This window comes from Mustela putorius, unplaced genomic scaffold (genome assembly GCF_011764305.1).
Source record: "Mustela putorius furo isolate JIRA1106 unplaced genomic scaffold, ASM1176430v1.1 tig00537255_pilon_pilon_pilon, whole genome shotgun sequence".
Lineage (NCBI taxonomy): Eukaryota > Metazoa > Chordata > Mammalia > Carnivora > Mustelidae > Mustela > Mustela putorius.
In genome coordinates this window covers 1,648,356-1,673,747 of record NW_025422394.1, presented here as the reverse complement: position 1 = coordinate 1,673,747, position 25,392 = coordinate 1,648,356, and the positions used below count along the sequence as shown (strand labels likewise).

Below are 25,392 nucleotides of genomic sequence, written 5' to 3'. Positions count from 1 at the left end.
GAATGAATAGCTCTGAGTCTTCTACCAACCAAGATGCTGTAGTTATTTTGACCACATTTCTCTTTCACGGTCTTTTGTAGCTAAGGTAAAATCACATCAACGTAGAGCAGTGGTTCTTAAAGTGGGGCCCCCATTTTAGCAGCATCAGATCACTTGGGAATGTGTCAGAAATGCAAATTTTTGGTCCTCTCCTCACCATCCCAGACGTACGGATCATAAACTCAGGAAGTGGGGCCAGCAATCTTGCGTGTTAATGAACCCTCTGAGTGATTCTTAATCACAGCAAAATTTGAAAACCACTGGCCTGGAGTCATGGAGAAAATGTGTATCTGTAAATAGGGTAGTCATACCAGTTTATTCTGCTGGGGATAAGGATAAGAGGAGGAAAATTGGTAATGAAATATGGAAATAAGTAGAGTGGTATAGGAAGAATAAGATGGTAAAAGGAGTTGCAAGAAAAAATAAACTTTTCCCTAATATTGATAAGACTTATATCCAAATCAATTCAACACGACCATTTGGTTTTGGTTCATGAAAATGAAATTGTAGATCCATGGTAAATAGTAATTCGTCTCCTCTCTGCCCTTAAGGATTAAATTGGGATGATCCATCTATATTCTCATCATTTGATCTCTTTTCAAAATTATTGACATAGTTGGTTGAGATTAGAGGTTCAATGTCAAAACTATACTAAAGATCAAATAAACTGCATTTATTAATACTGAACTTTAATGAACTAGATGAACCCTTCAATAAGGAGTGTCTCCTGCTGGTACTAGCCGCATACATAGCTAATAGTTTTGGATAAAATAATTCCTAGTAATCTGAGGCAGATTTACCAGTGATGTTCCAGGATAGATTGTGCTTTATTAATCAGGGGGCTTACATTTTGGAGGATGTCTTCAAGATACTTTGGCTTAATTGAATGAGCACAATCTTTTGGCGTGGTGTCAACTTGGGTTCAAATATATTAGTTCTGAAATACTAATATTTCATCTGAAATACTGAATCAGTTTCAAAAATCTCCAGAAAATCATATTAAAAAGGGGATAGTAATAGGGTTGTTAGAAGGATTAGAATAGTTACAAGGGGTTCAGCAATGCCTAATATATGGTAGGTGTTCAATAAGTAATAGTTGTTAGTACTAATAAATCTTGATCGACTCTTCCTTTTGTCACCACCTTCTCTTTAAAATGGTCATGGTGCAATTTTTCTAGAGGCTAAACTCATTTCTGAAATTACCTGTCAATCATGCTAGTCAAATTATTTCCTGTAGATTCACTGTGTACTGAAAGTTAGATTAACTGACCTTTCAGTCCATATCTTCCCAAGTGAAATGTTATTATTCATCCTAAATTACTGTAAAGGAATATGGCAAGAGTGTTGAGAATAATTGAGTGAAGTAGTAGCCCTTCTTTCTTAGTCTACAGATCTAGTTCATAAGGCAATTTCTTTAGCCTTCTCTATTGTGTTTCAACTGTCACTTAAACAAATAGGATGGAGTGGGGTGGGGGTAGTGGGAGAAATTAGTGTTCTTACCCACTTCCAACAGGGTACAGTGCATCAGAGGGAGAAAAAGAAGGGAGGAAGATTAAGAGTGGTGGAATTTTAGAACTCTATTTCTATATATGTTTATAGTATGGCTTACCCTTTCTGGAGAAAAGCAATAGATAAAATTCCGTAATAAATTCAACTGAACTTTCTAACTATTTTATCCTATTGAGATTCTAGACTGTCAACCATTGGTATAAATCACATTGCTAGTCTGAAAAACTTAGAAATAAAATACAGCAGCTTCTGAAGCAAATGATAAGGACTTTTTTTTTTTTTAAATTTAGGTGTCTTGTACATATCCTTTTTTTCTAAATTATTATCTTATGGTTCTGCTGTTTTATTTAATGGGTACTTCTGGCCCTTGCGTGTGTTCTTTTGGTAAAGTTGCTCAGAATGTTTGAAATGGGAAGCTAAGGACAATTTCTACAAAATGGCAAGGGCAAATTATCACAAAACTAAATGATTCTCTCATATCCCACTTAGATTTCAAGCAACATTGAAGAAGAAACAATATAGCAATAAAATGTATCTGTTGTTTTGAGAAGAGGGGGGAGAAAAACATTTCTACAACAGCCAATTCACTCTATAGAATTTGACCAACCAGATTGCTAGTGTGAAACCGGCTAAAGGCTGGTTTAGTATATGGAATATGCCTGTAATGAAATTTTATGTGCACAGATATTTTGAAATTAATAAAATATGTATGTGTACACACGCTTCAAAATACACTTTGGTTACTCGAAAGCACTGTCTTTGATAAATAAATGGGCACCAAAAAGATTAGTCCAGTAGGAGAGGTCTCTCTTTTTTACCTTTGCTCTATTGAGAGTGGTGGTAGTGTACTGTCCACTGGAGGACCGGGGCACCTAATAAATGCATCTGGGGCAAAAAAACCCCTTGTGTGTTTTTTTCTTCCCCTTCAATCATCAACCTTGGTAGTTTCTCAAGGCTAAAAACAAAACAAACTCATTATGATGTTTTATCTTTGTACACCCTAGTAATTACAGGTCCTCTAAAGTAGAACCCTACTGTTCACGGTTCAGTGCCCTTCCTGATTTCCTTTGTTAAACATGATTATTGTAACATACTATGTTCAACAGACCAAGGAAATAGGGGTCAAGGGTAGTACTTCCTTCTCAGGGGCCCCTGCAGTGATAGTAGCAGTGTATCATTTAGCAATGTAATTTAAGGTTATTTCAGGTACAATGACATTTCAGGAAGTGATGTTATTTTTAAAATTCTTTTGCCATGTAGAATATAAGAAATTATTAGAGTATATAGAAACAAGTGATGCTTCCAAAGGATAAGACCTCATATAGATAACAAAAATATTTCCATAAAAAAATTAAAGCATAGGATAGTTATGTAGATAGTGCATAACAATTTGATCTTAGAAAGGACTAGGAACAAAATTTCATTTTGTGTGGCTAAAGAAGTACATACATGTGATAAAAAACTGCCACGTCTGCATGTTCTTTGGGTATCATCACAGACTGCTGCATTTTTACAGCTGTTTTTAATATAGAGAGAGACTGTCTTACATTTTCCAATTCTGGTACTCCCTTATTTTTTTCTTTCACACTCCATTGATACAGAATTTTAGAAGTTTAGAGTAGGAGGGAAGTAGCTTCCAACCTGATCTTGTTCATTTTTTTTTTTTTTTAAGTCTTTATTTTATTTTGAGAGAGAGTAAGCAGGAGCGGGGAGATCATTGGGGAACCAGGGAGAGAAAGGGAGAGAATCTCAAGCAGACTCTGAGCTGAGTGCAGAAACCTACACAGTGCTTGATCTCATGACCCTGTCATGATTTGAGCTGAAACCAAGAGTCAGATGCTTACAGGATTGAGCAACCCAGAAGCCCCTTGCTCATGTTTCATAAGCGGAAGCCTTCCTACTGAAGGAAATGGTTTGCTGAGAGGCCATCCACTGGCAGAATTAGGTCTTTTTATTCTTTCTCAAGTCATTTTTTATTTATTTTTTTAATTTAATTTTTTCAGTGTTCCAAGATTCATTGTTTATGCACCACACCCAGTGCTCCAAGTAATACGTGCCCTCCTTATCTTTTAAAGGTTAAATAAATAGGGGTTTGGTTTTGAGAATTTCTTATTTCTCCCATTTCAGTTATACTGATTTCCCTTGTTATAGGCAAATTAAATAATGAGTCACTACCTTTCTCTTCTCTCTTACTTGTACATTTGCTACCTCTACACAACAGCCTCATCAAATCCACAAGTAATAAATAAAATCCTGAAAAGTATGTATTATGCAACTGAGCCATTTTCTCTAAGAAAATTAAGATACTAAATATTTCTAACATCGGCATCTCAAAAGAAATTGTCTTTAATCAGATCAAATAAAGCAAACAGGTTTATATAATCATTTTGATAAAGACAAAACCGCACAAAAGCGTTTTTCTCCCCCCATCTTACACTTTGAGCAACTCTAACTTTTAACTACTATGAACATTTTTCTTAGGGATTACTTTTCCTGTTCTTTACCCATACTATTTCCTGGGAAGGATGAAAACTTTGAATAAAATAACACAGAAACTAAGTATACAAGGAGGAAAAAATGAGAGAACAAGCAACTCCTATTTAGTCTTAGAAATAAGTCAACAACAGAAGTAACTGTATATTCCATTTAAATGAGTATTTTCTTTATATTCACATTGCGAACTAACTTCACTATAGCAGCACTAATTTCATTATGAGCCAGTTTTTACTCACTGGTAAATATCACTGGCCTCAATAAGAATAAGCAATTTCTCACCAAGGATGTTCAAAAGAAGATAAAGTTTGGAAAACATAATTTACCAGAAAGGACTAACATGGGAAACCCCTTGATTACGTATGGGAAGTTCCTAACTTTTTTAGCCTGAATTTAAGCAAAACTCATTCCTGCAGGAGAATTTACCTCCCTTTTGAGCCCTTTCTTTAAATAAGAAACAAAACATAAAAACCATTTTAAGCCTTAACAAGTAAATATCTGGAGATTTTTACCAATGTTATAGATTCTGCAAAGGATGATGAGTTATTCATCGTTAAAAGAACTCTTTTATGCTTTAAAAATATATGTTTAAGAAGATTCTGTCTTCTAAGAACAACTCTGTCATTTTACAAACAGAAAATCATGCAACCAATTATGGAGATATTATTTTAAAGTTTAAACCAATGCTTGAATTTTTTTAAGCCTCTTAAAATTTTTGTAAAATTTACAGAAACAAATCCATTAAAAAAATTCCTCCTCAATCCTCATATATCTTAAGGTATTTCTAATAGTACTGGATTTTTTACTCTGGTTGATTTGATTTATAACTAGATAGTATCCTTCAGGGTTCCAGTACAGGACTTCCGCTGTGTCATATAATTTTTTCTTGGTGGTTATTAGAAAGGTGACTTTAAAATACATGCCTGATATGAATGAAAAGAGAATAATGATCTTTTTGGGATTGGGGGATTTGAAAAACTATTAAAGCACTATGCTAACTTCCTTTTAAAAAATAATATACCATTTTATAATCTTCTAGCGGAGAATGGAGATGGTTTAGTTGTATTTGAAACCTCATAGCCCCAAAGTTTTCATCTCTCTCCAAATCATCATAGTACCCCTTCTGGTCCCAAGGACCAGAGTCCTTCTGTGGGGGAATCAATGCTTTAAACAATCAGGACTAGTGTTACCCTTTTATGTAGGGCTGGATTTGACTAAGTTGCTAAAGGCATTATTTATTAATAACCTTCTCATCATAAAGATAAAGCTCATGTTAACAAATCAAAAGATTTCAACAGTCATAGCATAAACTTCCACTATAGTTCTAGTGCTCATTTGCTCTCATAATGGCAAGGTCTTTGGATAAAAATGAGATATCAGAGTTAGTAAAACTTGACTAAAAGTGATAATTTGTTAAAGCTTTTAAATACGGGTTTTTTTTCATTGGAGAACACAGTTAAGATAAAATAACACTTGGTAAAATAGCTTAATATCCTGCCAGTCCTGAACCTTATTACTTCAGGAAAAAGACCAATACTCTTCTATGGGAAGGAAGATGGGAAGACAGGAGGGACAAGGTGGTTAGGGACAGGGAAGGGAAATTAAATATTTATACATTTTAAATTAATATATACATATATTTGCATTTAAGTAAATATCAAGGGGATTCATTCAAAATTTCCTTGAGGTTCCCTTGGTAATAATACAGTTCAAATTAAGTGCTATGTTAACTAGATCAAGTATGGTATCTGAATAAAAGGGAAAAAATTCATTTAAAATGACAGATCTAAAATTGATATTACTAGGTACAGGATAGTGTATATATTTTCATTTGGATGTGCAAAAAGAATATATGTATATACACATATGCTTGTATATTCAGAGTAACTCTAGAAGGATACACAAGAAATTGGTTAACATTGGCTATTTTTCATTAACTGTAGCATTTAAATTTGTACTATATATATATGTTTTCCCTATTCAAAAATATTGGTTAAAAAGCCACTACTAAAATTAATTTTAACAATCATGTCAAATTAAGAAAAAAAGACTAATTTTTTTACAATATACAAGAAAATGTACTAATGCATATATTGTTTTCCCAAGATCCACCTACCTAAATTTTGTTATATTTACTTTCTGATAGTAATTGTGATCTAAAAACTCAAATTTTGCATGACCTTAGCTTGGGAAAAAAACATTTTCCCTCTACCTCATTGCTACAGCACTGTGGACTATGGATTGTCTCACCAGCATGCTAACATCCTTATTCTCTGCCGATGGGTTAGCCATTAGCCACCATATCTCTGAGAAATTCAAGAAATCTTTAAGAAAACTTCAGAAGGACTTTAAGAACCTTATTTGGCAGTGATAAATATTGTACCTGTATTATTTTGTTGGCATAGAATCAATTTTAACTTCTCTTTGTGGTTTACTTTAGATTTTATCCTGCCAAAGATGTTTGGTGTTTTGGTAAAGACAGACTTCAAACTATGTGGTGACTAAGCAAAGCCCTTACATAAAGCGTGGAATAGGATTTTATAAATAGTTCCAATGAAAGGCATTTTGAAATAAGCAGGGGAAAAATATCTCACACTTATAAAAGTTATTTTCAGAACACCATTAAAAGTTCAAATTAAGTCCTAATCACTTAAATATTAAAATAAACCATATGACAAAATCTAAAGGAGTGATAGTACATACATCAACTTTCAATGGTAGCTGCTTATTAAAAATGAGTGACTGAGGGTGTATTCCAATTTCATCCTCTTCAAATTGTGCAGCTCAGATAAATGTTTATTTTACTGAAAATATTTGCAAAATTACAATATAAATACATGAATATATTAAGATAGAATGACTATATATAATGTATTCTTATCCATATATATAAAATGAATGCAGTAAATATAGCATATTCTCAATGAATTATTAGTACACAGTGTTTCTTAGTAAAGTACATACAACCTATTATTAAGCAACAATGATCTAGTTTTCAAATGTACATCTCAGGAAGTTTTTAGGATGAAAGGATATGCTAAATCTCCCAATACCCTTTTTGGTCGGTGAAAGTTAGTTCTGCAAATTTTGAAATAATACTACGTTTATTTTAGCGATGGTTCTTAGGCTCTTTGCATGTTCTTAATTTGAAACTTTATTTCTTTAGTCTGGGTGTTTTCTTAATGACGCCATGTCAGCCAACCATCCTTTTAATTCTAATACAGTATAATGTCCTGTCTTTCCATTAGTCATTTTAACACACATCAACAATGAAACAGAATTATTAAAAATTTTTTTTTGTCTGCACAAATTCCCAAAATTAACTTTCAGGGTATTATGAGGAGTCTCAACTAGATATAGTCTCAACTGTAATACTAAGCTGGGCTAGAAATATGTTTTTTTTTTTTTTCTTATTGATTTTAGGTCTTAAGAATACAAATATGAACTCTACTTTAAAAGTGTTTGTTAAATGTATTGGGACTTGTTTCAAAAGCATCTTCTATCCTCCTCCATTACACTGATTTAATGGAAACTTGTTATTATAGCAGTTCCAACACAAACATCTGCATGCAAGAGATCACCCTACAGATTCTAACTACATAGTTATTGAAACACATCCCACCTGTCAAGTGGCATAAATGTACATCTTCTATATACAAAAGGTAAAGTGCATTATTAAATTAGTGAACTGACAGATTGTCTGCCTGGACCATATAGCTTTCAAATAGACAAATGTGAAATTCTCCCATTAGAACCAATTATTTCAAGAGGTTCCAACTAGCTTTTCCACCCTGTCGTTTATTTTTTGGCCATGCTCTTTAGTGCAAATAAGCTTGTGTTTGACTCAAGTTTAAGGGACATGGCAGTTTGGGGCTTTAACAAGGAAAATTATAAAATGTGGCAGAACTTTTAATACTTTTATAATACATTGCATCTTTTGCATATAAGCAACAGATTAGTGTTGCTTTCAATTGCTAGGAGCACACTGCCAACCGTTATGAGGAACCCGTTTCCAAATCTCATACTATTAGCTTATATTATTACAGTTTTGAGTCTATACCACATTATACTTGGGTTATTATGTGCAAACATCATCAGTGTTTTAGAATTATACAGTGAACTAGTAATTTTGGTTACTAACTTGAATGCTCACTTTTTGACTTCTAACATCCAGTTGCCTTAAGAGTTTAATATCCTCAAGGCTGAGATCCTATTATTTTGAAGAATACCATGTACACTTGCAGCTTCATTTATGTTACAAATGACAATAAATAAAATGCATATTGCACAGATAAAAATAGTAGCTTATTTTATAAGATACATGGCAATACATGTCCTAATACCAGAGTTTTGAACTGGATCTTATTTGATTATGGCTAATGAATAATTGGGAATTTTAAGTATCAAAAAATCATAACATTTCATTTTTCAATGAATACATATAAAAAAGTGAAACAAAAGGACTGGCAGAAGGCTTAGTGATTCTAATTTATATTCAGTTGCCGGTATATATGCATCTACCAATCTATAGCTTTGAGATGGTAATAACTTTGAAGTATACATACAAGGTAGAAGATTTGGCTACTTAACTAATTCTTGACTTAAATAATTAATGCAAAATTAATATTTATATACAATGAATCAAAGATATTTATCTTTAAGTCTGACATAGTATTGTGTATATGTGTATATATATACACACATATGTATATATATAGACATAAACACGCAAATCTTATCAGACTAAAACCAAAACAGAAATCATGTAGATTTAATGGATATAAATATTTTAGGAGGGAAGGTTTTAAGAAAGAGTATATAGTCATAGCAATAGTGATAGGAACACTCGAATACTGGAACATTCATCACTCCAGTTTGCCAAAATCTGACAGGTTGATAATTATTAGTAGGCACTATGATGGGCAGCAATAACAATCAGTAGTACAGTAATTCAAGTGCACATCACTCCTTCATATACCAAGAACTACTTTTTATCAAGTCTACAATAGTTATTTTACAGTTAGGACTGTTTAAAGATCCTTGCTACTTTTAGAGTCTCAACACCCACCATGTGCTATTAACTCTAGTACTAACATTATCTTCTAACCTTCAGTTGTTCCATAGTAATCCAGATGGTCCACAATTATAATGAACTAATGAGATTCCTTCATACTACTTGAGGAAATGTGAAATACAATCTGAAAACCAATACCAGTGTATATATCTGGGTTACTGATTGCTTGTTTTGAAATAAGATAAGCCAGAAATATTCTTATTTTAACTCACAAAGTTCTCTTAGTGACCTTACGTAAATGGATTTGGGGACAAACTGCTGAAGGAAAAAATGATTAAAATAATTTTGAACTACTTATAGCATATAAAAGGAGAGCTACATTCTGATCTCAATCCATGCAGCCAGCTCTCATCAATGAGAGCTATATTTGGGGGTTGAAATCAGTGTCTGGCTCTTAAAGATGATTATATGGACTTATTGTGTGGGAGGTGAATAAAGCCAAGATAAAAGACAATAATTTCAATCAGAATAAAATGCAGCTCAACAGATAAAATTCCAGTCAGTTAATACACGGTGGGTTGGTACACATATACACTATAACCACTTGTTTAAAAATTGCTTAGGTGTTGAAAAATTGCTGTGGCACTTCCTGGAAAGTAATTTTTAATACAGGTAAATGGGTAAGTCTTGTGTAAAGTAAACCTTATTTTTTAAGTATCATAAAGAGCACCTTGGAAAATGCCTGAATTTTCCTTTCAAATATGTTTATAACCAATCCTTAAATAATTTTCCCAGGCTGAAAATTTATATTCTAAATGCTTTTTAGAAAAAGATTTTTTTTTTTCTTTCTGGAATTAAAATACCTGTAAAAGCCAGGTTTATATTGGAAGTGTTGACATGGTTTTAAGGGTAGCAATTGCAAAAGTGCTACTAAAATGTATTATTACAGATGTATTTTTGTATCAGTTAACTGGTGCACCAACCCCTCTGAAATAGTGCTAAAGAAGAAGCATAAAATATAACACCTTGAGTCCATGATATATTTTGGGAAAAAACCTCGCACAACCTTCAAATTAGCATGAAAGGCTAAAACACCAAGATTTCCATAGCAAAGCCATAGGATGAAGCCTCCCACTCAACAGTGACATAAAAGTAATTCCTCAAACTTTGGAAAGTCAATAAAAATATAGGGTATGGTGAATAGAGGTAAAGATGGGATTACAACTAGTTTAGAATAACCAATTAAAACTCTCCCACGGCTTTGATATGGCAACAATCAACTGCAGGGTTACCACAAAATTTGAAATTATAGAATACTATCATAACTGTAAGATTTAATTCTTTTTTTATGGTACTTTTGATATTCAGTCATCCAGTGAACAACTAATATATTTCTACATGTACTTTTATAAAGAAATATATTTATACTATACTTGAGGTCAATTTCTGTTTCTGTGGTAACTGCCCTACAGGTAAGCTTAGCAGCTTTTAAAGAAGTAGGGATGGAATACTTTTTCGGGGAACTTGTTAAATAGAAATTCACACTTCCGTATTAAGTATATGTGTATTTTCTCGGGATCATGTCATAGTGCAATGTAAATCTTAGTTATGGTATTTAGAAGGTCAGAATATCACATTTTGTGCTGATTTGCATACTTCAATAGTCTGGAGCAGGTGAAGCAGCTGAACTACTTAGCTCTGGGAAGGTTGGAATTCCCTTAAGAATTATAATATTCTGTGTATAACATGAGAATCAGACTCCTTGAAGTATAAACTACCAGAGGTATTACTAATAACAAAGGGCCAAAAAAAGAGGAAAAACTTCTTCAAATGATTATGGATCAGTACTTTTAGCCAATTTATGATTTTAAATTTTGCCTGATGGAGTTCAATTTCACTCTAGTCGAGGCATTCTTGTTCTTCACCACTGGCCCTTCTGCCATCCATTCTCTTTTCTTTATGGCTGTTGCAAATTTTCCTCATCTCTTCTTCATACTTGATAAAATTCTCCCCAAACCTTGTCCAAGCTTTGAATGGAACAGTAATAGTATTACGGTAAGGTGGCCTCACCTCACTTACCTTCAGGAAAATTCCATATTTATTAGAGCCCACATCAAAGTAGAACCTTTTATTGTCCACTCTGAAAGAAGTCCCCTCTGGGAGTTCAAGTGGGTCATCATCTCCACCTCTTCGTTCTTCTATGTCGCCTTCGCCATAGTCTTCAATGAGCTGAACCAAGGCATCACGAAACTCAATCATTCCTTGGGCTGGGAGCACAATAGTCTGCTCTTGGCCCAAACTGTGACCAAAATAACCTATCATGCCAGTCCCTCGCATCATGGTTTGTCTAATTCTTAAGAAGCGACCCCGTTGATTTTCCTTTAGGTCTAGATAATACTTCCTATTGTCCCTCTCTATGTAGTCTGTTTTGAGGACACTATGCGGGTGCTCTTCGGACCCTACAGAGACAGGTGGGGAGGGTGCCGAGTGCTTCTGTCTCCTCCTGGAGGCTTGATCTTTGCCGTGACCGTGCTCTTGCCGGTGGCCTTTCAGGCCCAGGTGGGCGTAATGCTCGATGAAGTCCCCTAGACAGTCCTTCAGCTCCGCTGCCACAGACAGGGACAGAGTCAGTTTACTCTTTCTGATATTGTCCTGCCGGCCTCTCCCTATCCAGACTTCGGCTATCTTTAGGAACCGGCCCCGGGAGCTTTGCTTTACGTCTAGGTAAAACCTCTTTTTCTGGATGTCCACTCGTTTGGAGGCCAGCTCCTGGATTTCGGCTGCGCCCCCAGCCTGATTAGGGGTGGCTGAAGCCGCGTAGTGGGGGTAGTGGGAGTGCTGGGCCTGGGGATAGAGTCTACTCTTGCTTAGGCCAGAGCCCCCTACATTCTTGCCGCCGCGGCCGCGGCCGCCGCCGCCTCCCCTTCGCCTGGCTCTTTCCATCTTCAGCTGCAAGTGACAAACAGACACACGGGTGGGGTGGGGGAGGGGTGTTGAGAACAATCGCAGACGCCCCTCGGCCTGCGCTGCCCCCGCCTCCGCCCGGGACCCCCACGCCGGGCCGCGGTGCACGGCGCCCGCAGCCGCAGAGCCCCGGCTCCCGCCTCTGCCCGACCGTCGGCGGCGAGAGGCGGCGTCTCCCGGCTCTGCACCGCGCACATAGCATCCCTCCGCCGCCCTGGCCTCCCGCTCGCCGCCGGGCCGCCAGCCTCGGGCTGCGCAGCCCCGGGGACCCCAGTCAGCCAACACTCACATCGACACTGCCATCACTGCCGCTACCGATGCCCTTCACGACCGCCGCCACCGCCGCCAGCTCTCGGCCCCTCTGCTGCAGCCGCCGCAGCCGCTGCCCCCCGCCAGCTCCCCCGCCGCCGCTCGCACCGTCCCCCGCCGGAGCAGCCGGGCAGGGGCATCGCCTGCGGCGCCCGCCGCCGCCGCCCCTCCTGCGGCCGCTGCGGGGGCCGCTGCCTCTCTTCGGGCACCGGCCCGATACCCGCCGGGAGGGGAGGGGGGGGGTGGCGGCAGGGGGCGGGCCGTGGACCCCGCCTCCTCCAGCAGAGCCTGCTGAAGGGAAGGTCTCGCGCTCTTCCTGCGGGCGCGCCGAGACCGAAGCCCAGCGCGCGGGGACGGAGCGTAAGTGCGAGGTGACGGGACAGGTGTGAAGATGGGAATGAGGACGGGGGGTGGCGAGTGTGTTCAGACTTCTCCAGGTTCCGCCGGGACGCAGGACTCCGGCGGCCCACCGGCGCCCGCACAGAGACTACACCTCCCGGAGTACTCTGCGGCAGCGAGGGGCCTTGCGCATGCGCGCCGCGTAGCCAGCTGGGCTGGGTGTCCGGGCTGCAGCGCCCCAGGAGCGGAGGACGGCGACGGGGCGGGGCGTCCGCCTTGCAGAGCTGATGTGTGTTGGGGGCGCCGTGACGCAGCGGCGTGCGCTCCGCAGCGCGGGAATAAAGTCTGTGGAACTGCTACCTGTCCTGGATTCCAGGCCCTGCTGTTGTGGCACTTCCCGAGTCATCCAGCTGAAAGAGGAGGCCGGTTGAACTGTCTCTTCTCCGGGTAACGTGTCCTCTCCACCCCGTTGGAGCTAGCTCTAGACCCCGGGTTTTCGATCATTCCAGCCTTCTCTGGCGTTGGAGGTGCTCCGTCCCGCAGACCGGGCCTCTGGACAGCGTGTGGGAGGTGCGTTAGAAATGGGTGTCCTCTGCCCCTTCCCACTTCCGGAGCAGACAGGCAAAGGGCACCCCCCGCCACCTGCCGCTGGCCTGCCCAGAGCTTCCCTCCCTCCTCTTGTGCCACCGGTTGCCTGTCGTGGGGCCTTAGGATTGTGCCCTTCGGATCCAGCCTTTACTCCTGCAGAAGTGGAGCCACTCCATTTATACAGCAGAGTCAAGGGGAGATAAACTGTTGTGTGTAATTTAGCAAATTAAGTTGGTTTTCTTGAGTTTAAATAGTTTAATCCGTATTCCTCCCCCCACCCCCGGCTGAATTTGAGTAGTTTTCTGGATAGATTTGAGTATGTTAAAATACCAGTCCCTATGGTATGAAATCCTTAGGATGCTTATTTAGCGGTCTTTAAGTCATGGTACTTCAGGTTTTGTATCATTTGGCACGTTACTTTTAGGGATATTGGGATGGATAGGGCGCCCTTAAATTTATTTTTATTTTTGTTTTTAATTAAAAAAATATTTGTGTGTTTGCATCTGGCTTCTTTCAGTCAGTATAATGCTTTCAGGGTTCATCCATGTTGTACCATGTAGGAACTTAATTACTTTTTATGGCTGAATAATATTCCATTGTGTGATTATGCTATGTTTTATCTAATTATCTGTTGATGGACACTGGGGTTTTTTCCACTTTTGGCTGTTGTGAGTGATTCTGCATTGGACATTACAGATATCTGCTTGAGTTCCTGTTTCATTTCTTTTGGGATATACCTAGGAGTGGACTTGCTGGATCATATGATAATTCTGTTTAGCTTCTTGAGGAACTAACTGCACAGCCACATTGGTGGCCCTGTTTTATATTCAACCAGCGATGTTGCAAGGATTCCAATTTCTCCATATCTTCTCCAAATAATTTTCTTCCTCTTTTTTTTTTTTTAAGATTTTATCTATTTGACAGAGAGAGCGAGAGAGCATGAGCTGAGCGGTGGGGCAAAGGGGGAGGGAGAAGCAGACTCTCCACTGAGTAGGGAGCCTGATGTGGGCCTTGATCCCAGGATCCCGAGATCCAGACATGGGCTGAAGGCAGAAGCTTAATTGACTGAGCCACCCAGGCACCCCTCCGTTAGTTGGTATCTTTACATTTTGTTTTTCAGCAATGTTTAGGCAGTGTACAAGTTTTTCACCTCCTTGGATAAATTTGTGCCAGTATTTTATTCTTTTAGATGCTATTATAAATGAAATTACTTTCATAATTTTCTTTCAGATTGTTCATTGCTGGTATATAAAACACAACTGACTTTTGTGTGTTGATCATGTACCCTCCAACTTTGCTAAATTTTCTTACTAGATCTAGTAAGTTTCTTGTGGATTTTTTGGGATTTTTGTATGTAGCATCATGTCATCTGTGAATAGAGTTTTACTTCATTTCCAGTTTGAATGCTTTTTATTTATTTGTTTTTCATGTCTAATTTTTCTGGCCAGAATTTTCAATACAGTGTTGAATAGCAGCAGTGAAAGTGAGTATCCCTGTCTTACTTTTTAAAAATAATTCTGAATTTTTTTTTTTAAAGATTTACTTATTTATTTATTTGAGAGAGAGAGCAAGCAATTAAACGGGGAGAAGCAGACTCCCCGATGAGCAGGGAGCCCAATGCAGGGCTCGATCCCAGGACTCTGGGATCATGACTTGAGCTGAAGGTAGATGCTTAACCGCCTGAGCCACTCAGGTGCCCTCCAAATAATTCTATTTTATATCAAAGAATGGTTGATATATAATAGTAAATTAATTTCAGTGGTATAGCATCGTGACTCAACAATCATACACATTTTGATATGCTCACTAGTCTTGTCTTGCTCTTAGAGTGAAAACTTCAGTCTTTCACCATTGAATATATTAGCTGTGCGTTTTTTATAAATGCCCTTTATCATTTTGAGGAAGTTCCTTCCACTCCCAGTTTTCTGAGTCTCTTTTATTATGAGAGGGTGTTGGATTTTTCAGATGCCTTTTTTGTGTTAATTGAGAAGATTATGTGGTATTTTTCTCTCATTCTGTTAAAGGGATACATTACATTGATTGATTTTATGTTGAACCAGTCTTGTGTTCCTAGCATAAATCTCACTTGGTTATGGTGTATCATTCTTTAAGTTGAATTATCTTTCAACAGAATCGTTTTAGCTACTATTTTGGGAATAGATTGTAGAGGCAGGGAGAGAAGAAGTAATGTGGTTTGAACCAAGATTTTAGTTGCGAAGGTGGTGATAGAAGGTAGGTACAGCTTTATTTTGAAGGTAAAATTTTTGCTGATAGATTGGATGTGAAGTGTGAAAGAAAGAGTCAAGGATGACTAAGGTTTTTGGCCTGAGTAATCAGAAGGATGAAGGTGTATTTACTGAGAACTCTAACGTATAAAAGGAGCAGTTTGGGGAAGTTTTTATACATATTGATATGATATGCCCATTAGGAATCAAGTATATAGTAAGTAATTGGATATACAAGTTTGAAGTTCAGTGCAGTGGGCCAGGCTGTTTAGAGATGTTTGGAAGTCATCAGTGTGCTGTAGATTATTTTAAAGCCATCAGGTTGTGATTTTCAAGGAAGTAAATGTAAAGAGAAGAGAATGAAAAGTTCTGTAACCTGAATCTAGAATGCGGTGATGTTTAGAGATTGGGGAAGTAAGGAAGGACCAGCAAAAGATACTGAGTAAGGGGATACCTGGGTGGCTAAGTCAGTTGGGTGTCTGCCTTTGGCTCAGGTCATGATCCTAGGGTCCTGGGATCCTGGGATGCAGCCCTGCCTTGGACTCCCTGCTAGGTGGGGAGTCCACTTCTCTCTCCTCTTCTGCCTTCCACTCCCCCTGCTTGTACACTCTATCAAGTAAATGGATAGAATCTTAAAAAAAAAGATACTGAGCAGGAATTCTTACTGATGTAGGTGGAGAATCCAGAATTGTCACAGAAGTTTAATAAAGTGTTTTATGAAGGTGGGTGTGACTGATTGTGTCATATGTTGCTGATGTATTGAGCCAAATGATGACTGAGAATTGACTGTAGGATTTGGTGACATGAAAGTCATTGGTACCTTGGTATGAGCCCTTTTGGTGCGATGAGTGGTTATAGTGAGTTTAGGAGACAGTGGAAGAAATGAAAATGGGATTGATGGTACAGGTGACTCTTTTGAGTAGTTTTTCTATAACAAGGGGGAAAAGAATGGAGTAGTTAGCTAAGAGTGTGTTTTAAAAATGGAAGAAATCGCAGTATGTGTATATACTGATGAGACTTTGGGACTTTTCTGGGAGACAAGTAGAGAAAAATTGGTGATGCATGAGAGAGGTGAAAAATGCCCTTGAGTATGGAATCTAGTGCACACAGGGAGGGGCTAGATTTAGGAGCACAGATAGCTCATAGGATGTGTGTGTGTGTGTGTGTGTGTATGCACGTGCACTATACTGATACCTATATCGATTTTGATACCGATGTGTATATATATTTCTCAGCCTCCTTAGTAGCATGGGCTGGTTCCCAATTCCTTATTGTGAGAGATATATACTATAATGTGTGTATGTTGTATGTATTGTGTATTACATATACTATATGTTATTATATATTATCTATATTATACACACACAAACACACACACACACACATAATCTGCAGTTGGCAAACTGGAAATGTAGGAGAGCTGAAGGCATAGTTTTAGTCCAAGTCTGAAGGCCTGAGAACCAGGAGAGCTAGTAGTACGTATTTCATTCCAAGTCTGATTCTGAAGATGAAAGACTAATAACCTAGATTGAATATGTTCAAGCAGAGAGTGAATTTTTCTTACTCAGCCTTTTAATTCTATTTAGGCCTTCAACAGATTGGACGAGGCTCACCCAGGAAGACCAATCTGCCATATGTAATCTGCTAATTCAAATGCTAATCTCATAGAGAAACACTCTGACAGACATGCCCAGAATAATGGTTAACTGAAAACCTGGGCACATTGTGGCCCATTCAAGTTGACACAATAAAATTAACCATCATGGCAGAGTATATGGGTATAGATACAATTATGTGACTAAACTACAGGATACGGACCTGTGGAAGTTCTTTTTAAATTGTTTTTTTTTTTTTTCAGTGAAATCTGAAGCAAGGTGTGAGCTGAGAATGAGGATGGGGAGGAGATGTGTTGGGTTTAAGCAGAGAGGAAAAGCTATGAAGGTGAGGATGGTAAATAGGTAAGTGAAAAGTTGTAGACTTGCTAGGAAGTTGGAGGGTGCACTTGAGGATGGTGGTCATAAATTTAAGGTGAGACCAGTCAACATGGTTGTGTTTTTCACAGGCTGCATTCATTTAGCTGCATTGGTATAGACACAGAGTAGGCAGAGAATTTTTCTTATTCAGGGGTAGAGTTTTGATAGGAGAGAAACATGAAGCCAGAGAGGGGCAGCGAAGTTAAGGAGTATGAAAGAAGTGGTTGTATTAAACCACTTTATATAGTGGTTAAATTTTGCAATTTAAACTGGTCAAGGGGGAAGTAAGGACTACTTGGTGAGGAGAGTGAAAAGGTAGCAGGACCATTAGATTTTAGGTCCTAGTTGAGTCAGAGGATTGTTTGAATTTAATTTCTAGAGGGAATGAACTTGAAAAATAGGAGATGTTGATTGGGGTCAATGAGATGCTTAGAATTGAGATTATGGAGGGATTCAGTCATTGGTAATGACATGGCATCCCCATGGGAACAAATGAGTAAAGCAGGGCGTGGGCAAGGTAATTGGAGAACTAGTCAGAAAACTGAGAGGCACTATCTTCTTTGGAAATTTTGCATCAAAGATTGTAAGCCCTTGGACAAGTAGAGGGGAAAAAAAGGTGGGATGTAGATGTAAATGACCATAATACTGATGTTGATGGTGATGATAATGGCCCATTAACATGCAACTCAGATATCACCAACTTGAACTCTACCCAACCTGAAAAGTTAGATGTGAAATTACATATGGGTATATTACAACTCATAGTCAACCCATAAGCCCTTCATGGACTAATTTTCTTTGACCCAAGTGTTCTTACAAGAGTGGCAGGTGACATATGGCATCTTTTCTTAGTTGTCAGTTTGAAATCTTTCACCAAAGGCTTATTATAGTGCAGCTTCTGTAGAAATTTTATTCTGCTTTCTGTGTAGTCTTCTTTGGCTTGTCTTCTCTCTCAGGATTGTGAATAATTTATTGGTGAGAAGGCAGGCAGAGAAGTAGGAGTTTTCTGTGACTTAGTAATTTCATATCTAGGAATCTATCCTATAGAAATAATAATATGAATGCCTAAAGATATACATAAGGGTATTCATTGACTGCTATTGGTGATAAAATTTGTAAGCCACCTGTCATCAATAGGGAATAGTTAAATAAATTATGGTAGATAGAGAAAATGGAATTCTATATAGTCTTGAAAAAAATCAGTTCAAAAAGTAGCATTGAGTTTTACTTATTCCATCCCATCAGCAGAGATGTTTTAATTGCAAATATTGAGAAACCCACGTCAAGTTGACTTTAGCAATGAAAGGTTACTGGCCTGCTTAATTGATATACCCTGAAATAGAGTGGCCTGCAGGCAAGTGCAGTCAGGGCTCTACTTTTCTGGCCATGCCTGACCCTCTTCTACAAAGTAGGCATGAAAGTGTTTTACCTTCAGGGTGATTTCTTTTATAGTTTTAAGATGGCTGTGTGCATCCACCCTGGTAATATATTTCTTCCTTCCTATGTAGCAGTAGCAAAAGCATCTCTTCCCATACCATGGAAAGAGACTCCTGAGGATCACTTTGGATCTTATAGTTAGACAATGGATAGAGACAGAGAACTGAGACCTAGGTTGTAATTCCTGCCCCTGAGTCAGTTGTGTGGCAGGTGGAATAGGACTTCCCCCCTGACCTTAAAACAGTTGGGTTTCATTCCTGGTACTGGTGATGAGGTCATTCTCTTCGAAAGTGCTTTGCTATTAAACACTAGGGGGGGTGGTTGGGATGGACTAAATGGGTTTGTTACCCTCTTTTCTAGTATTAGGATAATCAGCCTAGTTTTGCCCCTCTCATTCTTGATTTTACTAAAACTGTGAGAATTTATCTTCAGGATCCCAGATTGGAAAACTATAAATCATTATTGATTTCATTATTTACAGAGGCTCTTTTACTCTCAGATTGCAAGAAAGAGGTAGACTGGAGGGAGGAGGAAGGGCGGGAGAGAGAGAGAGATGCTTTTTGAGAAACAAACTATAGAATGTTCAAACTCTCCATTCGCATACCTGACTTCAGTTTCATTCTTTTCCCTGTAGGGGCCCCCATTAACTGATATGTATCCTCCTGGATTGTTCTTTGCATTTATATGTACACAGAATGTCATTTAGTATTTTGAAATTTAAATGGTAACTACTGTTGACACTTAGCTTTTCCTGTTTGACTTAGCACAAGTTATAGAACTTGTCATCTGAATACATGTAGTTCTGTTTTCTTACTAACAGCTTATTATGCCATCTTATGGCTATGTTATTGTTTACTTAACTATTAATTTTACCTTACTAATTGCTTCTTGTATTTTTGCTATTACAGATTGATGTAATGAACATCCTTTGCATATATCTTGGTCCATGTGTGCGTGTATTTCCATAGGATAGATACCATTGGTGGCTTGAAGGGTATGCAGTTTAAAATGCTGATAACTTCTACGAAATGTCTTTGAAAATGGTAAGGCCGGTTTTTCTTCTCTTGCAAATATATTATATATGACTAATCTTTTAAATTTTTGCTGATAATAATATATCAGGATTATAGACAGTTTTGTTGGCCTCATTCATTGAATACTTTGTTCTTTCTGAAAATGAGAAATGGGACACCTGGGTGCCTCAGTTGGTTGAACTTCTGCCTTTGGCTCAGGTCAGGATCCCCCAAGAGCCTCTGATCAAGTCCCAGATCCTGCTCCTTGCTCAGCAGGGAGCCTGCTTCTCCCTTGGCCTGCCACTCCCTTTGCTTATGCACTTTCTCTGACAAATTAATAAAATCTTAAAAAAAATAAAAATAAAGATGGCAAATGCCTTTAATGTATATAAAATTTCTGTATTTACATGGATCTGTTTCTGGACATGGTATATTTTATTCCCTTGTTTTATATCTCTTTTTATACCAGTTCCACATGATTGTAATTACTATTGTTTTGTACCATTTCCTATTTAGAGTGAGCTTCTCCTTATTGGTCTTATTTTTCAAAAAATATTTGCTACTTCTGAGGATTTTCTCTTCCTAGAGAACTTTAATATAAATCTGTGTGATTTGATGAAAAATCATGTTGACATTTTTTTCTTGGTATTGCTTCTTGAGCATATTGATGTAATTAACATAATTTTGAGACTAACTGTCCAGGAGCTCAGTGTGTCCTATCTAGCCCTTTTTGGACATCTTAGTAGACTTTTCTAGTTGTCTTTAATTGGGTCTCATATATTTTATGTTAGGTTTATTTCTCAGTTGATTGTCATTTTTGCTGTTACTGAGTTCAAATATAAATTATATTTTCTAATTGGTTCTTGCTCATATACAGAAAAGTACTTAATTTGGTACACTTATTGTGAATCCGGTCAGAGTATTTGTTCCTTTTAATTGAAGGGGTAAATTACCTGCCATAGAGATACAGGGGAACATTATTTATTTTAGGAGACTTTAGTTTTTGTTCTTGTTTTTTTAAATAGGCTTCATGCTTAATATGGGGCTTGAACTCATAACCCTGAAATCAAGAGTTGCATGCTCTACCAACTGAGCCACTCAGGTGCCCTGAGACTTTAGCTCTTTGGTAAAAGTTATGCTTATCTCTTATAAAAGCTGGTTAGTAGTAGTAGTCAGCATTTTCTTTCTTTCTTTCTTTCTTTCTTTTTTTTTTTTTTTTTTTGAGAAAACGCTTAATTTTATGGGAGAATTAAGAAAGAGGGTGGTTTTTTTTAAAAAATAATTTCTTTATGGGAAAATAAGCAATTGGACTAATTTCATATTCTCCCCAAAATAAGTGAAACCAGTGAGACCTTCTCTCCTGAGCCTACTTCAAACCTTTGTTTCTTTCAGACTTTCAGGTTCTTATCTCTGCATTTTATGATCTCTTCCATCTTTTGTCTGATAGGCCGGTTTTTCAGAGGAAAGCATAGCGTCACCCTCTCTTTAGGGTCTTTGAAGCCAAGAAGAAAGAGGGATCGGACCTTCCTAGGGTGTGGTAGCAATAATAGAAGCCATTGAACAAAATACTGAAGCTCTTATGCTTCTCCTAGAAATTTTGACATGCAGCATGGGTCATCACCTACTGGAACCTTATCTGCTTTTGTTGTTCATTCATAAACTGAAGTCTCTGAAGGGGCGTGTGGCTCAGTCAGTTAGGTGTCCAGCTCTTGGTGTCGGCTCAGGTCATGATCTTGTGGGTGGTGAGAGTGAGCCCCTCATTGAACTCTGTGCTTAGTGGAGAGTCTGCTTGAAGATTCTCTCCCTCTGCCCCCCCTCCATCTCTCTCTCTCCCCTAAATAAGTAAATAATATTTTTTTTAAAAATGAAGGCATTGAAGTACAGTGGAAAGACAGTTGGACGGAAGATAACTTTTGCCTTCTAGGAGGTGTGTAATCACAAAATTGCTGATATTTCCTTTTATTCATTTTATGTACACTCACCCTGTCTTAAGAGATAGGTTCTTAGAAAAGATTTTCGTTGGATAAAATTAAGGTTGCTTTTGGAATTGTATATTAATTTCCCAATTTCTTTTTTACCCAGTCTCCATTTTTATTTTTATTTTTCACTCTTCCTCTGATATTTACTGATCTTGTTGTAAAATTTATGCATTTTTCTGGGGCCCCTGGTCGACTCACTCAGTTAAGTACCTGACTCCTCATTTTGGCTTGAGTCATGATCTTTGGGTTGTGGGATCCAGCCCTGTGTTGGGCTCCATGCAGGGTTTGAAACCTACTTGGGTTTCTCTCTCTCTCTCTCTCTCGTCCTTCCCTACCCCTCCAAAAAAAATAAATAAAATTCATGCATTTTTTTTTCTTTTTATGTGGCAGTGCTACATTTCAACCCAGTGCAGAGCTTTGCATCCTGAAGTTAAATTTTACTCCCATTTAGTTGTTACAAGCTTCTGTTAAATTGCTATTTACTGTTACTTTTGATTTGTACTCTGATTTATTTTTTTTTAAAGATTTTATTTATTTATTTGACAGACAGAGATCACAAGTAGGCAGAGAGGCAGGCAGAGAGAGAGAGAGGAGGAAGCAGCAGGCTCCCTGCTGAGCAGAGAGCCCGATGCAGGGCTCTATCCTATGACTCTGGGATCATGACCTGAGCCGAAGGCAGAGGCTTTAACCCACTGAGCCACCCAGGTGCCCCTGTACTCTGATTTTTAAAGGTTTTGAAACTATATACCAAGTTATGAAACTTTTGTTATTGTATGCTTTGTGTGGCTATTTTCGCTTTATTTTAAGATGAGAGATTAAAGGGAAGGATTAATGGCACAATTTAATTTTCATTTATATTTGTGTATTACTTAGAATGTAGGAACAGAAAACTTCTTTCAGACTTAAAAAAATGAGGAAATTTATTATTAAAATGTAACTTGAAGCCTGAGGCAGGACTCACTAGTAGACTGATTTTGTCTGTTGACTATGGCTCCATTCTCATCATTGCCTTCTTCTGTATGTTGTATATATGGCTTTCTCATCAAGCTGACTTCCATTATAGTGGCAAAAAGGGTGTAGAAGGCCCAGACTTCACATTGTCAAGCAGAGGGCATCTCTTTCCATTGCAAGATAGTATTTTTTTAGAGGAACTCTCCTCTTTGTGTCTCATTGGCCTGAATTAAGTTGATATTTTAGGGGTACCTGGCTACCCCTAAATCAAGTCAGAAGAGCATGTGACTCTTGATTTCAGGGTCATGAACTCAGGCCCCACGTCAGGTGTGGAGATTACTTAAAAAAAAAAGTTGTATATTTTATTCTTTTTTTTTCTTTAAAAATGTATTTGTTTGAGAGAGAGAGAGAGGGAGAGAGCACGCGCCCGCACACACACACATAAGCTGGGGGAGCAGCTGTGGGAGAAGGAGAAGTGGGCTCCCCTTGGAGCAGGGAGCCTGATGTGGGGCTCAATCCCAGGACCCTAGAATCATGACCCAAGCTGAAGGCCGACGCCCAACCAACTGAGCCACCCAGGTGCCCCTGTATATTTTATTCTTTTCTTTTATTTTCTGAAAAGATTTTATTTATTTGACAGAGAGGTAGAGAGAGAGCACAAGCAGGCAGAGTGGCAGGCAGAGGGAGAGGGAGAAGCAGGCTTCCCGCCTAGCAAGGAGCCTGATGCAGGGCTCGATCCCAGGACCCTGAGATCATTACCTGAGCTGAAGGCAGAGGCTTAACCCACTGAGCCACCCAGGCGCCCCTGTATATTTTATTCTTAAAACCAAATTTGGGGGAATGCCCTGAGTTTAACCTGAGTTTCTGAATCATCACTGTGTCAAAGGGAATGGGATTACTTGTAGATCACTTGGGTTTACCATGGGAGCTGGGAGTGAGGGCAGCTTTCCTGAAGCATGCTGCCTTTGTGGTAAATAACTAGTCTGTTCTAAATTAAATTTACGGCCATAAAAAGGGTGTTGGGTGAAATGGATGGTGGGTGGGCAACCATCAATGTACCCTTGATAATGAGTCCTATACAATTTCATCTCAGGCCATGTGAAGTAACAGTAATAAATATAAAAGAAAAAATAGGCAGCCTAAAAGCAAATTTTAAATTGACTTACTCGAAAACTTTCTCTACCGTTTCCCAGTTTATAATGGTTGATTTCAGCTGACTGGCTGTAGCTACTTACAGAACAGAGGAAATTCACTAAAAATAATGAATTATTCAGTTGGATAGTGAAATTCAGTTATAAAGCATTTCACTGAGCTATGGATTCAGTTCAGGTCAAGTTGTGTTCCTGGTTTATGGGCAGTGTGGCTTCTCACAGTGACACAGCATAGAGAGAGGCATTTATCTTTTTTCCCTGTTGCTAGTGTTTTAATGGCATTTTATTATATTTATTTGATTGGTTTCATTTATACTTTATTTCAATTGACTTTATTAATATAAATTTTTATTTATACTTTATTAATATCAATCATATATAATACTTGGTAGTTAGGAACATTTGGTGATATCTATAATAAATAATCTCAAAAAAAACCCCATCCTATTACTTTTCAAATTTCAGTTACTTACTATCCAAACCAAATGCTCTAGGTGAGGGGTTGCTGGGTAGTTCAGTGGATTAAGACTCTGCCTTCTGCTCAGGTCCTGATCTCCGGTTCTGGATCCAGCCCTGCTCAGCAGGGAGCCTGCTCCCCCGCCCCCACCTCTGCCTGCCTCTCTGCCTACTTGTAATCTCTGTTTGTCAAATAAATAAAATATTTTTAAAAAATCCTCTAAGTAGTTTTATTAAGCTTTTCTAATTTGCTTGCCTGGGTTATTTGGGAAGAAATTAAGATTACCAGAAATCTAGCAACAGTTTAATGAAAATCTTAAAAGCCTCTTTAATTAGGGATTTAATGAGGGCTTTGTCACGGATTATTTGGTTCTTCTTTGTTTTCCTCTACCCCCTCCTATTCCTGTTAGTACATTGAAAAGATGAAAGAATTCTCAAAAACAATGCAGAAGAATACCTTATAAATTATATTTTCTACAATAAGTTATAGATTGTGTGTGTGTGTGTGTATAAACTAGTTGCTAATAAAAAAAAAGTAGTTGCTAGTATATTGGTAAGTGTAGATAAACTTAAAGGGTGAGGTTATATTTTCAGAAAATACATAATAAATTAAAAGCAAACCCAGAATTTTTTGAAGTACAGTTGACATGTTACTAGTTTCAGGTGTGCAACATAATGATTTGACACTTAAAATGAACCCTTGAACAATATGGGTTTGAATTGAATGTGTCCACTTGTGCATGAATGTTTTTCAGTCACAGTACTATAAATGTATTTTCTTTTCTTTACGATTTTCTTTCTCTCTCTCTCTTTTTTTTTTTTTTTTTTAAGATTTTATTTGTTTGACAGAGATAGAGGGAGACAGTGAGAGAGGGAACACAAGCAGGGGGAGTGGGAGAGGAAGAAGCAGGTTTCCTACTGAGCAGGGAGCCTGATGCGAGACTCAATCCCA

At 38.2% G+C, this 25,392-nt stretch overlaps 2 protein-coding genes across 14 annotated transcripts in view; one reads left to right on the top strand and one right to left on the bottom strand.

The window, feature by feature from the left end:
- Nucleotides 1–12,544, bottom strand: part of PURG (purine rich element binding protein G) — a 36,832-nt gene extending 24,288 nt beyond the window's left edge. Inside the window, exons 1-3 of one of the 4 annotated variants that reach the window (XM_004758289.3) lie at nucleotides 12,309–12,457; nucleotides 11,135–12,004; nucleotides 3,063–3,064 (exon numbers count right to left, since the gene is read on the bottom strand). In XM_004758289.3, the coding sequence (XP_004758346.2) occupies nucleotides 3,063–3,064; nucleotides 11,135–11,998 (866 nt within the window). In that variant the 5' untranslated portion in view covers nucleotides 11,999–12,004; nucleotides 12,309–12,457. Of the gene's footprint in view, nucleotides 1–3,062; nucleotides 3,065–8,333; nucleotides 12,005–12,308 lie in introns of those variants that run through there. The other 3 variants (XM_045073790.1, XM_004758290.3, XM_004758287.2) reach the window with 3 other exon arrangements.
- Nucleotides 12,545–12,932: 388 nt separating this feature from the next.
- WRN (WRN RecQ like helicase) overlaps nucleotides 12,933–25,392 on the top strand; it is a 144,431-nt gene continuing 131,971 nt past the window's right edge. For 2 of the 10 annotated variants that reach the window (XM_013059308.2, XM_013059313.2), the window contains exons 1-2: nucleotides 12,934–13,114; nucleotides 19,799–19,933. The gene's annotated coding sequence lies outside the window, so the exon portion shown is untranslated. Of the gene's footprint in view, nucleotides 13,238–17,338; nucleotides 17,439–19,798; nucleotides 19,934–25,392 lie in introns of all 10 variants that reach the window. The other 8 variants (XM_013059312.2, XM_013059310.2, XM_013059311.2 and 5 more) reach the window with 8 other exon arrangements.